Source organism: Cololabis saira, chromosome 11, assembly GCF_033807715.1.
Source record: "Cololabis saira isolate AMF1-May2022 chromosome 11, fColSai1.1, whole genome shotgun sequence".
Classification (NCBI taxonomy): domain Eukaryota; kingdom Metazoa; phylum Chordata; class Actinopteri; order Beloniformes; family Belonidae; genus Cololabis; species Cololabis saira.
In genome coordinates, this window is record NC_084597.1 from 3,532,032 (window position 1) to 3,547,661 (window position 15,630).

Here is a 15,630-nt window from a genome sequence, read left to right on the forward strand (position 1 = left end):
TTTTTCTTTATTTCTTTCTCTTTCTTTCTTTCTTTCTTTCTTTCTTTCTTTCTTTCTTTCTTTCTTTCTTTCTTTCTTTCTTTCTTTCTTTCTTTCTTTCTTTCTTTCTTTCTCGCTCATATTTTTATTTCTTTCTTTCTCGCTCATTTCCTTCCTTCCTTCCTTCCGTAAATCAGTTTTACACAAAAACTTAATCAACAGGAATTTATCGTTTTTACTGTGAGATACAAATTCTTACCGTGGGGAATTTTTTTGACGGTTTATCGTGAACGGTAAAATATCAATTCAATTCAATTCAATTTTATTTATATAGCGTCTAATACAACAGAGTTGTCTCTAGACGCTTTCCAGAGACCCCTACCCAGAACATGGGTATGGGTATGGACCATTCCTAATATCATATTCTATATATTATATCCATCTGTATGATGCAGGTGCTAGATGAGTGTGTATATGTGAGGTATCCATTTTATATCGCTCTCCAGCAGCAGCCTGAAGCCGTTTCAGTGGACATGAACGATATAAACGACACTAACAGGTCGGACCTGGTTCTACCTCTGAATAATGTTGGACTTATACATCTTTATCATGTTTTTATCACCCAAAACTCCTCAAACACGTCGGAAACTTCTGCTTCCAGATCTTGCCGTTGGCCGTCTGCAGTGCTGATGCTGCTCAATCCCTGATTGGTCGCTTGGGAAGCTTCCAGAGGGGAGCCGCTGACACAATTTGATCAAGTAGAAACGTATGGCGCTTTTCCACTAGTACCTACTCAGCCCGACTCGACACGCCTAGTGGAAAAGAATCAAACTGGGCTGAGTAGGTACTAGTGGAAAAGCACCAAACTGAGCCGAGTAGGTACTAGTGGAAAATAACTAAACTGGGCCGAGTAGGTACTAGTGGAAAAGAACCAAACTGGGACGAGTAGGTACTAGTGGAAAAGAACCAAACTGGGCCGAGTAGGTACTAGTGGAAAAGAACCAAACTGGGCTGAGTAGGTACTAGTGGAAAAGAACCAAACCGAGCCGAGTAGGTACTAGTGGAAAAGAACCAAACTGGGACGAGTAGGTACTAGTGGAAAAGAACCAAACTGGGCCGAGTAGGTACTAGTGGAAAAGCACCAAACTGGGCTGAGTAGGTACTAGTGGAAAAGAACCAAACTGGGCTGAGTAGGTACTAGTGGAAAAGAACCAAACTGGGCCGAGTAGGTACTAGTGGAAAAGAATCAAACTGGGCCGAGTAGGTACTAGTGGAAAAGAACCAAACTGGGCTGAGTAGGTACTAGTGGAAAAGAATCAAACTGGGACGAGTAGGTACTAGTGGAAAAGAATCAAACTGGGCTGAGTAGGTACTAGTGGAAAAGAACCAAACTGGGCCGAGTAGGTACTAGTGGAAAAGAATCAAACTGGGCCGAGTAGGTACTAGTGGAAAAGAACCAAACTGGGCTGAGTAGGTACTAGTGGAGAAGAACCAAACTGGGCTGAGTAGGTACTAGTGGAGAAGAACCAAACTGGGCTGAGTAGGTACTAGTGGAAAATAACCAAACTGGGCTGAGTAGGTACTAGTGGAGAAGAACCAAACTGGGCTGAGTAGGTACTAGTGGAAAATAACCAAACTGGGACGAGTAGGTACTAGTGGAAAAGAACCAAACTGGGCTGAGTAGGTACTAGTGGAAAAGAACCAAACTGGGCTGAGTAGGTACTAGTGGAAAATAACCAAACTGGGCCGAGTAGGTACTAGTGTATTTTCGTGTGGGTTTCGGGTTTTTTTCTGGGTTTTTTGGGGGGATTTTTTTAGTTTTTTTTTCAGGTTTTTTCGGGTTTATTTTCAGGTGTGTTTCGGGGTTTTTTTCCGTTTTTTTTTCGGGTGTGTTTCGGGTTTTTTCGGGTTTATTTTGGGGTGTGTTTCGGTTTTTTTTCTGGTTTATTTTCGGGTGTGTTTCGGGTTTTTTCAGGGGTTTTTTCGGGTTTATTTTCGGGTGTGTTTCGGGTTTATTTTCGGGTGTTTCTGGTTTTTTTTCCGTTTTTTTTTCGGGTTTATTTTCGGGTGTGTTTCGGGTTTTTTCGGGTTTATTTTCGGGTGTGTTTCGGGTTTTTTTGCGGGTGTGTTTCGGGTTTTTTCGGGTTTATTTTCCCCCGGTTTGGGGACTCGGTTGCTCCGGAGTTTGTTTCTCTAAACAAGGTGACCATGGAAAAAAGAGCTAAACTGGCCTTTTCTTTTTATTATTCATATCAGCTTTTGGTTTCAATACACTTCTATTCCCCCCCAAAATAATTCCCCCTGAGATGGTTTTACAAATCCAGAAATTTCAAACTAAGTCAGCGTAAGTGTGAGAAAATGATATTACTTAAACACTCTTCTCCTTTTATTTGCTGAGTCCACAGAACAGGATCTTGTCATTATGAGAAGCGGTTATTATTTAATAAATCTCCCCTTCGGTCCCGTCCAAACACCACATTTGGAGAACAATGAAGTTTTTGAGCAACTACACGTTTAAGTGTTTGCAGATAAAGCCGGAGCCGTCCAAACCCAGAAGAATGAACTCTGCTGAAGCATTTGAGCTCTGAGTCAATTAATCTGAGATTAAGAAGATTAAAATGCTTAGATATGCTTTACTTTTTACCAAACTTGGTATTAATCATTAATATATATGCAGAAAAAAAGAAAGAACAAAAAAAGAAGATTAAAATGCATATATATGCTTTAAGTTTTACAAAACTTGGTATTAACCATTAATAAATATGCAGAAAAAAAGAAGATTAAAATGCTTATATAAGCTTTAAGTTTGACCAAATTTGGTATTAACCATTAATATATACTGTATGCAGAAAAAAAGAAGATTAAAATGCATATATATGCTTTAGGTTTTGCCAAACCTGGTATTAACCATTAATATATATGCAGTAAAAAAAGATTAAAATACATAAATATGCTTTAAGTTTGACCAAACTTGGTATTAACCATTAATATATATGCAGAAAAAAAGAAAGAACAAAAAAAGAAGATTAAAATGCATATATATGCTTTAAGTTTGGCCAAACTTGGTATTAACCATTAATATATATGCAGAAAAAAAGAAAGAACAAAAAAGAAGATTAAAATACATATATATGCTTTAAGTTTGGCCAAACCTGGTATTAACCATTAATATTTATGCAGAAAAAAAAGAAGATTAAAATGCTTTTATATGCTTTAAATTTGACCAAACTTGGTACTAACCATTAATATTCATGCAGAAAAAAAGAAAGAACAAAAAAAAGAAGATTAAAATGCTTATATATGCTTTAAGTTTTACAAAACTTGGTATTAACCATTAATATTTATGCAGAAAAAAAGAAGATTAAAATGCTTATATATGCTTTAAGTTTGGCCAAACTTGGTATTAACCATTAATATTTATGCAGAAAAAAAGAAGATTAAAATGCTTATATATGCTTTAAGTTTGGCCAAACTTGGTATTAACCATTAATATTTATGCAGAAAAAAAGAAGATTAAAATGCTTATATATGCTTTAAGTTTGGCCAAACTTAGTATTAACCATTAATTATGCAGACAAGGTAAAAAACGTAAAAAAAAAACATGAATCTGCTCCTCACTGAACGTGTCATCGACTGACTTCCTCATTTTGATTCAGAAACAGAGAAGGAAGTTCAGGCAGTTGAAAAATTAAAAGTGACAGACGTGAAACTGGAGGAGAAAGTAGAAAACGAGGAGCAGCTCTGGCTCCGTACTCCGTACCTCCGTACCCCGTACTCTGTACCTCCACCGTGGGGTGATTTATGGGTGAGTGGCTCTCACCATCTGCCCTCCGTCCCTCACCTCTGCCAGCAGACCGAGTGTAGCCGTCGGCCCCGTTAGCCCCGGCCCCGGCTCCATCAGCCCCCCAGGGGTGATGGATGGCTGGTCCAGACCTGGTCCAGACCTCCCGACGTCTGAGCCCAGACAACTCCAGACAACCTCATCTCTCCAACAAGATCTGACTGCTTCCCCCGGCCGACCCCGGCCACTGTCACTAGGGATGATGTTGTTGCCTGTTTTAGTTCTAGTTTTAGTCTTTGGCTCCAGCTATCATTTTAGTTTTTATTAGTTTTAGTCACGTTCATTCTCCTTTTACTCGTGTCAAGTTTCAGTCGACTAAAAGTCAATTTAGTCTTACTTTAGTCAGAATTGTCCAGGAACATTTTAGTCTGGTTTTTATTCCTCTACGATATTGCATTATATATTTAATTAGTGCCACGGCTGCGCCACGTGGCACTCCTCCTCCATTGAGCTTCGCAATGGAGGAGGAGTGCCTCGTGCGCAGAGGCACTCTTAATATTGCTCAGGCTTCTTCATTTATATATTCTTCCGTATAAACTTCGGCACGTAACTAGTCCCGCAGTTTTGAGAAAACGCGAAAAGTAAAAACGTAGAAACGTGCGCCTTAATCGGGAATCGATTGGTATGACTTTTATTAGCGATTGGCGTGCACGTTTTTGCGCAACGTGCACAAACGTGCGCTTTTTGCGCCATCCGGAACGCATTGCGAGAACTTTGGGGCCTCACCACTCGCACACCGTTACTCGAGTTTAAAAACATTTCCAAATTTCGAAACTAATGGGGAACTAAGTTTCCCATGTATTTCTATGGCCCCATTCAAAGCGGATGGGAAAATGTCGAGAAAAAAGACAAAATTCACCTTTTTTCTGAGTCACGTATAGGGATGGGAATTGATAAGATTTTTTCGATTCCGATTCTCTTATCGATTCTGCTTATCGATTCGATTCTTTATCGATTCTCTTATCGATTCTCATTTGGAAAAAAGGAGAAGAAACAATTTTAGTATCAATTTTGTTTTAATAAAACAAAGTTGATACTAAAATACTAAAAAGAAACAATTTTAGTATCAACTTTGTTTTAATAAAACAAAGTTGATACTAAAATTGTTTCTTTGTTTCAATTTCTTTGTTTCTCAGATCTTTTTTGTTCAAAGATATAAAACTTTTATATCTTTGAACAAAAAAAACATAATGAGGTCTTAAGATGCCCCCAGCCTTGGGCTCCTCGATGGTGCCAGGGGGTCCCCACAAAATGATTTGTAATATACAGTAAAATATGTATTTAATATAAAATAATAATAATAAAATAAATATTCTTCTGTAGAAATTAACGAAAAACAACAAATTATTTTGTAGCAATTACACAAGAATGTCCAGTAACATGTTCAACAGTACAAACTGCTGGTGACATTCATCTATTCTGGCTGATACTCTTCCCTGCTGATGAAAAGAGAATCTAGCGGTAGAAGCTCTTTTACTTCTCCATAGATGAGCTGATGCTGCAGCTGTGTCAGGAGCTCCGCTGTCCGCCGGAGCGCAGCTCTTCTAAAGCATGATTTATGGTTCCGCGTTAAATTGACGCAGAGCCCTCGGCGTAGGGTACGCGGCGACGCGCGCCGTACGGTGCGTGTTGCCGCGTACCCTACACCGTAGGCTCTGCGTTGATGTAACGCGGGACCATAAATCAGCCTTACCACACGCCGGCTGACTCCGCGCTCCCAGCGCATCAGCCGGCCGAGTCCTAACAGTTTCCCCCCGTTGTTAAAATGTCCACATTGCAAGAATTGTCGCCCTGTTGTCATCCTTTTTGGTAAAATGTAACCAAACTTCCGAGCATTTATGCCGCTTTGTCCCCGTGTTTTCCTGCTGGGCACGAATGCGCACGTGGCGCAACGTGCTTGGTGACGTCATTCACGCCCACTGGAATCGATAAGGGAATCGTTTGGGAAAAAGGCAAACGATTCCAAGGAATTGAAACACTGGGAACCGGTTCTCAACAAGAACCGGTTCTCGATTCCCATCCCTAGTCACGTATCTTTCTCATACTTCCACGTAGAAACGTCATTCAAACTTCAAAACGGAAGAAAACTTCTCTTCTCTCTCCAAACCCCACACTGTTTTTTCCTAAGATGTACATTTTTCAAGATATGAGCCCTCAAGCGAGGACTGGAAATCACTTTTTTTGTCAAATTTACAGTGCGGCTTTCAGTTATTAGAGTGGCAGTTAGAGTGAAAAAATAACTTGATTTTTTATTTGTAACTCGAGCTCACGGCCAAACCATGAAAGGTAGACTGATCATTTTTGGTCAGAATGTAGACATACGTGTTGGGATTCATAAAATGTGACTTTGACAGGCGTGGTGTGCACAAAATTTAAACGGGGGGCTAACAGCCACGCCAATTCCTGCCTCGGTCTCCATTGCCTGTAATGTAATAAAAAGTTTTCTTCCAAAAAATCTCACTTTGTTTTCGCACTGCTGTTACTCAGACATTTTTAGGAATATCTGAATAAAAATAAGATTGTCAGAATCTGCCGGGTTCTGTGTCTCTCACGGTGTCTTTATTTTTCTGCTAGGAATTTTTTATTTGAGAACTTGTCACAAGGCAAAACTCTGGGTTTTTCTAACAGCCAACCCGGAATGTTCCTGAAGTGCAAGGTTCTTGTTGCCCCTAGCAACCAGCAGTCAGCTGCTGACTCATTCAGCCAGGACTATACTCTAACCTGGAAAATGGAGAAATCTGAACCCTGACCTTTTGACCTTAGATGATCCCCAGTCCTGCTGGGAACCAGTTCATGGTATAAATATATATATATATATATATATATATATATATATATATATATACCGTATTTTCTGGGCTATAAGCCGCACCTGTATATAAGCCGCATCCGCTCTATTTAAAAAAAAAAAAAAAGATATTTCAGCCGCAGATATTTATGTTGTTAGATTAGATATTTGCTAGATGTACAGAAGGATTTTGAACTGTAAATGATGTACATGTTTGTACCTAAATAGATCCTTTACTAACATTGTCTTTTAACACAGCAGCAACTTTGCTGATTAAAACGGGACAGAACCAAGAGAAAATAACCAGTATTTATTTATCTATTTATCTGTTTGAAATCTGCTTCTACTTCTATCTGCTAAAGAAGAAGTAGCGTACTCTTCTTTGCATTTATTTTGTCTTAGTTTTTATTCTAATTCCGGTTAGCACTCCCCCGAGTGGTGGAAGAAAAATCCACAGAATAGCCGCACCTTTATATAAGCCGCATGGTTCAAAACCTATGAAAAAAGTAGCGGCTTATAGTCCAGAAAATACGGTATATATATAGATATATATATATATATATATATATATATATATATATATATCTGTTAGCGGTTCTGTTTGCGGTCCCGTTAGCGGTTCCGTTAGCGGTTCTGTTAGCGGTCCCGTTAGCGGTTCTGTTAGTGGTTCTGTTAGCGGTACCGTTAGCGGTCCCGTTAGCGGTTCCGTTAGCGGTTATGTTAGCGGTCCCGTTAGCGGTTCTGTTAGCAATCCCGTTAGCGGTCCCGTTAGCGGTACCGTTAGCAGTTCTGTTAGCGGTTCTGTTAGCGGTACCGTTAGCGGTACCGTTAGCGGTTCTGTTAGCGGTCCCGTTAGCGGTTCTGTTAGCGGTTCTGTTAGCGGTCCCGTTAGCGGTTCTGTTAGCCTATTACCTATTTTCTGCAATAACTTTTGAATGGTTTGACATAGAGAGTCATGGGTGGTGTCATCAGACTCGTTATTGAGTCCTTGACCTTCATTGGTGCAAATTAGCCCCGCCTCTTCTTCTGATTGGTCGATATGTCATAGTTCCTATATTCTGCAATAACTTTTGAATGGTTTGATATAGGAAATGTCATCAAAATCGCAATCATCCGGCCCGCCCAAAAAAATATTTCTGCCTACGCCACTGATATAGCCAAGCCCATTTTACAATTCAAACAAGGTTATCTTATTATTATATTATTGTTACCTTATAGACTCAAGAATACATTCGTTCCAGATACAGAAGACTCTAATTAGAGTTTACAACATATTTATTTTTATCTTTTTCAACGACACATTGGGTTTTCTTTTCCACGTCTATGTAGGAAAGTGGATCCAAAGATGGATCTTCTTCTTCTCCCCCCCAGAGAAGGTATATGCCGTATCGCCCCGAATATAAGACGACCCTGATTATAAGACGACCCCCTCTTTTTCAAGTTCTTTTTCTCTTTTCCAAATTCAATTTTTATACAGAAAATAATTAGAGTACATCTGAAACAAATGACTATAACAATATATTTGAGAGAAAAAGCATGTTATTTTGCTTCATTTAAATCATTATCTTGAAGTTTACATCATAACTTCTCCTCAGCTGCCGGTTTACCTGCTGAACTTCCATCCACTTTTCTCCAGATTGTCGCTACGTTTCTCCTTTTTCTGTTATCTCTTCTCTTATTTTCTTCTCTTTTCTTTCTTACTGCTATTTTTTATTTTTCTTCTTTGTGCTACCGCTATTTTTATTTTTCTTCTTCGTGACAGGGGTTGGCTTTGGCCTGGGGAGATTAGTTCAGCATTCGCTTTAAAGATATCTGGCGCCATCTAGCGTTGTGAATGGGTATAACGTCTACACCCCGGATGTAAGACGACGCCCACTTTTTCAGTCTTATTTCAATGCAAAAAACTCCGTCTTATATTCAGGCCAATACGGAATATATATATATATATATATATATATATATATATATATATATATATATATATATATATATATATATATAATATATTAGGCTGACCATATTTTGATTTTCAAAAAAGAGGACACTCAGCCCGGCCACGAGATAGCCTACTTAAATGATACTCGCAGTTTACTCAAAGATTCGTTATCATTTTAATATATTTAAAGTTAATATGTATGGATATAATATTCAGTTATATTACAAAATAATATCTCTCAAAGACGGAAATTCAGATAGGCTTCTCAGAAGTTACTCAACTTTTTTATTATGTCTAAAATAATTACAGTTACAGTCAGTACTCGAATTGTAAAAAAAAATCAGGGGGGATGGTGGATTTTATCATATGGGGACAGATTGTGCTGATTACAAATAATATAATATATTACAAATAATAGCAGTGACCAAAACACCTGCAGAAATACTGCAGGAATAGCAGCAGTTAAATGCAGCCTTCTGTAAGCTTTAAATATCCACTGGGCTTACATCAAATACATCAAAACACAACAATAAAAAACACTTTTCTGAACTTATCAATATGACTCTGTCCTTCACAGGATAAGTAAAATGGATCACTGCAAAAACCCAAAATCTTAACAAGAATATTGGTCTTATTTCTAGTTAAAATGTCTTATTTTAGTTTAAAAAAATCTCACTTTAAACAAGACTCATCACTGGAAAAAACATCAATTTTCACTTGTTTCAAGTAGGTTTTCACTTAAAATAAGTAGAAAAATCTGCCAGTGGAACAAGATTTTTTTGCTTGTAATGAGAAGATAAATCTTGTCCCACTGGCAGATTTTTCTACTTATTTCAAGTGAAAATTTACTTATTTTTCTGCTGTTATTTTTCTGGTGATAACTCTAAATGCTGAAATAGCAGTAAAACCACATTCATTTTTATTTCAAGGGGGATGATTTTGACCGTTTTTATTTCAGGAGGTAATGCTTTCTGGCACACTTTCGACTCCCGGGACCTCCGTAAACTGATTTATGGTTCCGCGTTAAACCAACGCAGAACCTACGCCGTATGGTACGCAGCGACCCGCACGTACGTTGCGCATCGCCGCGTACCTTACGGCGTGGGCTCTGCGTCGATTTAGCGCGCGCACACACATATACACACACACAAAAGGAAAACCGGACATTATCATCAATTTATAAAACCCGCCCGGACGCCCCGGACAGGACGTAAAAAGAGGACATGTCCGGGGAAAAGAGGACGTTTGGTCATCCTATAATATATATATACATATTAAGGATCTTTGTTATAACAACAGCAGAGTTTTTATTTTGTAATCCACATTTTAGTCTGGTTTTTATTCCTCTACGATATTGCATTATATATTTAATTATCGTTATCGTCACATATTCGTTGCTTCTCGTTTTCCTCGGGTGATAAAGGTTCATTGACGATAATATTTAGTCATAATTTTAGTTGATGAACTTTAGTCAGAAGGTTTTCCTCAGAACTAAACCAACGGTCACCACTTCTGGATCCTCAAAATAAAAAAAAACTACACTTTAACTTCCTCCTAATTTGCTCCAAATTAAACTTTAAGTTCACCAATATCTAATCTTTACATGAACTCGTTACGTTAATATTGAAAGTATGTGAGTTCTCTCTTGAAGTCAGGCGGGATTCGCATGGGACTGTCAGAGCTGGAAAACACTAGAGTTCTGGCAAAATCTCCTAAAGGACTGATTTCCAAGATTTATACTTCTCAGCTTTACTCTGACTCTTCAGGTTATAACTCTTTGAAGCTGTTGTGGGAGCGTGATCTGGAGGTGACGTTTAATCCTGGAGACTGGGACAAGATCTGCAGCGGGACTTTTCCTAAATGTACCTCAATCTCTATACATGAACACAACTTTACATTTTTTCACAGGACTTATTACACTCCTGCTCGCCTCCAGAAAATGTTCCCTGACACTTCCAACCTCTGTTATAAATGTAAGACACACAAAGGTACATTTATCCATTTGTTTTGGTCATGTGACCACATCCAGATTTTCTGGAAGGGGGTTCACTGGTAAACGGCTCTCGCTGACTACGTCTTTCTTTTTACTTAACCATGTTGCTCCAGACAATTTTTTGGACACAGACACCAAATCTCTGTTGATAATTCTTTTGTTCCTGGCTAAAAAATGTATGTTGCTGCGGTGGTCCACTCCCCAGGTCCCTACAGTCGACATGTGGATGTCACAGATTTCTGCTCTTATTCCTCTCGAGAAGTTGACCCATGACCTTCATCACAAATCGGATAAGTTTTGGAGGATCTGGGAACCATTGCACTCCTTCTTACAGAAGCCTTAACTCAGCTTGTGCCCCTGAAGGATGAGACTGCCTATTCTTTCTTTCACTTATCCCATGTATGTGCTCTTCATTTACCTGTCTCTTCATTTTCCTATTTTACTTACCGTAGATGACCATTTAGTAGCCCGGGCGTTTAATATGCTAAATCCACTTGGACCCCAGGCGTTTATAAGAACCAGGCGGGTATTTGCACCAGGCTACAATTTATTTTTGCAATGAGCAGCACCAGACCATTACTTACAAAGAACATATGAGATCACCATAGTACCACTGGAACTAAAATTGTACACACTGTACACAACACAACACCTCACGACGAGCTCCCGATCACGAATCGTGAGGTCGCAAGAAAATCAAGCGTGTTTGAAATCCTGGTCGCTCCTCGTGAAGGAATCACAGTTGAAGCAGCTGCGACCCGATTGGACTCATCCTTTCACAGAGAGCATGTACAATCTCTGATGTTACGTCAAAAACTATTATTTGTAGTTTAAGTTTTGCAAATTCACATTACAAATCATGTTTTAATAGCAAAAAAAAAGAGCGCATTTCCACGTACGGTGCGGGTCGCCGCGTACCCTACGCCGTAGGCTCTGCGTTGGTGTAACGCGGAACCATAAATCAGCCTTCAGTGTGTGCGCTGTCTGCTGAACTCTTTTTTCTCTTCTCATTTTGCTGGACGCCGGGTTCCTCCACCGAGACACAACTTTTGCGGTACGCGTTCTTTGTTGTGTCTAAAAATGATTCGCAGTGCACACACCCAATCAGAAACGGTACAGATATTTTGGGATTTTAATATATAAAAAAATAAAATTAAAAATAATAAAGAATCCCCTCGCCGCTCCACTCCGCTCACATGCTCTGACAAAGACAGTTTGTCTGTGTAACGGCGACACACGGAGCTGATCAGAGCAGTATGAACGATACTGTACACAATACAATGCAAATACACTGTTATTACCAGGTTATTACCGGTAGTCGCCCGGGCGTTTAATTGAACCGGCGTTTATTATGCCAAATGGGCTCGGAACCCGGCGGCTATTAGAGCACAGGCGCGTATTTGCGCGCGGGCGACTATTTGGTCATCTACGGCAGGGATATTCAATTGGAGGCCGGCGGGCCACGTGCGGCCCGCCAGGAGCATTTATGTGGCCCCTGGTCATATTTAAAAAAAGGGGGTGTTTGTTGAAAAAAAAAAAAAAAAAAAAAAAAGTATTTATTTTTTTAATAATATTTTTATAACTGGCTACTATGGACTGAAATGCTTGTGCTCAATGCTTAATATAATATTCAAATAAGGAAATCTTGGTGGAAAGTGGTGCTTTGTCATTATGGCGTGTTTTATTAAAAGTAGGTCAATATCAATTTCATTAAGTTTGCACAATGCATGGTTTCAAAATGAACTTGCATTCAAAATAATATTTCTTTATCTGAATATTATATTTAACATTCACAATTACTAAATCTGGAGACAATTTATACATAATTCATATGTAAACTAGATATATTCAAATGTATAATACAAATGTATTATATTCACATAAGTCTTCGTCTTTGAGTGCAAAATACATTTTGAAAACCCCCACATTTTCAAATTGTGCGGCCCTCTCCATACAGTCCTTTTGCAGATGTGGCCCCCGGCCGAATCTAGTTGAATACCCCTGATCTACGGTATTCATTTTATGCATATGTACTGCGCAGCGCTTTCTGTTGATTTGGGGTGGGTTTTTTTTTTCTTTTAATTTTATTTTTATGTTTTGTTGTATTTCATTTTGTTCTGTTCTAATGTTTGTACCTATAAAATTGAAAAACCAATAAAAAGAGTATTAAAAAAAAGAAAGTGTGTGGGTTTGGTTACCGGTGTAGACTTCAGTTAGGTTAATATTGAAAGTATGTGAGTTTACCGGTGTAGACTTCGGCCTCCGTCGGATCCTCCACCTTCTTCTGCTGGATGACGTAGTCGGAAATCCTGCAGCCGATCAGCGGCTCCACGTCGGGCCAGTCCAGGGCCACGGTGGTGCTGGACGGCTCCAGGTGGGGGGCCAGACGCAGCCTGGGGGACAGGACCAGAACCAGGGTTAGTTACCAGGGACTAGACTGGGGGGCCGAGACCAGAACCAGGGTTAGTTCATGGAGGGACTAGACTGGTAGTTCTGGAGACCGGTCTCGGTCTGGAGATCACTTTTTGGTCTTGGTCTGGTCTCGGTCTCGATAGTCTTTGGTCTCGTTCTTGGTCTTAGTCTTAGGCCCCGTTTACATGGAGCAAAAACGGTTTGCGTTTTCATGCGTTTTGGCCGTTCGTTTACACAAAAACGAAGCTCAAAGTCTCCAAAAACCATCATTTCTGAAAACTCCGGCGAAAGTGGAGATTTTCAAAAACTCTGTTTTCACGTTTGCTTGTAAACGGAGGGAAACGGACATTTAGGCTTCAGAACGTCACATTATGAGACAGAAACGTCACCAGCATCATGAGTGACACCTGTGTTTACAATTAGTTTGTAACCGTCAATATTTTCTTGTATTTTACCTGTTTTGTATTCTAAAGCCACACACAAAGTAACTCCACTTCTCTGTCACTCCAAACGAAAGACTCTCGTTCCGTCTTGGAAGTAACTGCAGTCCAGGCTGATTTATGGTTCCGCGTTACACCAACACAGAGCTACGGCGTAGGTTACGCGGCGACGCCCACCGTATGTAGGCTACGCCGTCGATTTAACGCGGAACCATATTATTCAGGCTTCACACGTGTCATTTGTTGATGGTTTTTTCCAGGATTCTGATTGGCTAGCATGACTTTATGCTTCTCGTTACACTGCCCCCTGCAGGTTTGGCTGCTCATAGCAACTTAACAGATATTTATGCGGGTTTGTGTAAACGAAGAGATTTTTCAAAACGTAGAGGGGGAAATATCCGTTTTTGTAAATACCCGGCTATGTGGAAACGTGGCCTGAGAGTCTTCTGTATCTGGAATGAATGTATTCTTGAGTCTTTAAGGTAACAATAATACAATAATAAGATAACGTTGTTTGAATTGTAAAATGGGTTTGGCTGAATACAATCTTTGACTAAAACTAGACTAAAATGGTCCTGGACAATTCTGACTAAAATAAGACTAAAATTACTTTTATTCGACTGAAACTTGACACGACTAAAAGGAGAATGAACGTGACTAAAACTAATAAAAACTAAAATGATAGCTGGACCCAAAGACTAAACTAAAACTAAACCTGAACCAGGCTGACAGAAACAACAACACTAGTCCTTTCGGCCTCAGCATCCCCATAAGCCCCATTATAGCATTACTGGGTGACCTCTCTTCATTACATATACCCAAACAACACACATCATTTCTGTTAATATCTTTAACTATCACCAAGAAAACCATACTATTGTACTGGAAAGACAGAACAAAGATATCCATAACCCACTGGCTTAATCTTCTAACAGATTACTCAAACCTAGAAAAACTCACTGCTATTTTGAAAAATAACATCTCGTCCTATGAAAACACTTGGTCCCCCTTCCTACAATACATGCAGAGCTGATTCCTCTCACAAATACCTCTCTTTTCTGTTCACTTGTTGTCACTTACAACTCTTACTTTATTGTTATCAATTATGATCATATTATTATAAGATCATATATTATATATAGTATTATTACGTATCTCTGTTATATATTACTATTGTTAAATTATTATATCACCATATATTAAATATATTATTATAGCTATTATATATTATTATTACTACATTATCATATTGTTATGATTATTACATTATTGTCATTATTACAACCATGATTATAACTGTGATGATAACAATAATTGTTGCTGTCACTTTGGGGGAGTGAAATTATTATTATTGGTTCTGATTAAGATCATGATTGTGAATATTATCATTATTAGTGCCACGGCTGCAGCAAGAGGCACTCCTCCTCCAAAGCTATGCAATATAGTCCATGAGCCAGACCACCAATTGCAATCAAACAGGTGGGCAATTTCTAATATGTTTTTTTGAGTTGCTACACATCCCTAGTTGACAGTTTGGCATGATAGCCCTTGCAGACTGGTAGCTTATTGGTGGTTATCATGCATTTAATATATGGACCCCTATAGTGAAAATACGAGAGCGGCGTATGGTGCTTGTTTGGTATTATGGGACTTGTTGACTACTTGTTGACTACTCAGACTGCCTAAATCAATCTAATATGTTCCTCAGATATTGGAGAACTGAAATAATGGTATTTTAGGTTTCCCAGATGAAATCTGAGGCTGTTCCAGCCTTCTTTTCAGAAAAACTTCATAGGCGGAAATCAAAATTTACCTTTTCTGTTGTGTTTCTTTCCACAGCAGAGTAATTGAATAATATAAACATTAATTTGTGGACCATATTTGACACCCCCCAGGCCTCACCTTTCAGCAGGTACCAGATTTATGCCTGTAGCCCTTATACTTTTTGAGATATACTCATTTTTGTGTATGCATGTTGTTTTAGGCAGAATCTCGCCTGGATTTCAGCTGAATAGGGTAAAAAATATATAATACAGATATCACTATGAAACCTTCCCAGTTTATTACCAACCTCAAAACAAAGAAAAAATGGATTGCACATTTTCTGAGATTTTATGTTTATGTAGGCTATGCAAATTATACTTTATCCATTTCACTATAGGGAATGTGTGAAGTTTCCGCAGTGTTCAGAGCATACCACACTTATTTGCACAATGGCTGAAATGGAGGTTCAGTGTTGAG

At 39.0% G+C, this 15,630-nt stretch overlaps 1 protein-coding gene across 1 annotated transcript in view; it reads right to left on the reverse strand.

The window, feature by feature from the left end:
* The window catches only part of LOC133454847 (astrotactin-2), a 168,851-nt gene that overhangs the window by 106,844 nt on the left and 46,377 nt on the right, over positions 1 to 15,630 (reverse strand). Inside the window, exon 3 of the mRNA XM_061733570.1 lies at positions 12,782 to 12,930. Coding sequence (XP_061589554.1) covers positions 12,782 to 12,930 — 149 coding nt within the window. The remainder of the gene's footprint in view (positions 1 to 12,781; positions 12,931 to 15,630) is intronic.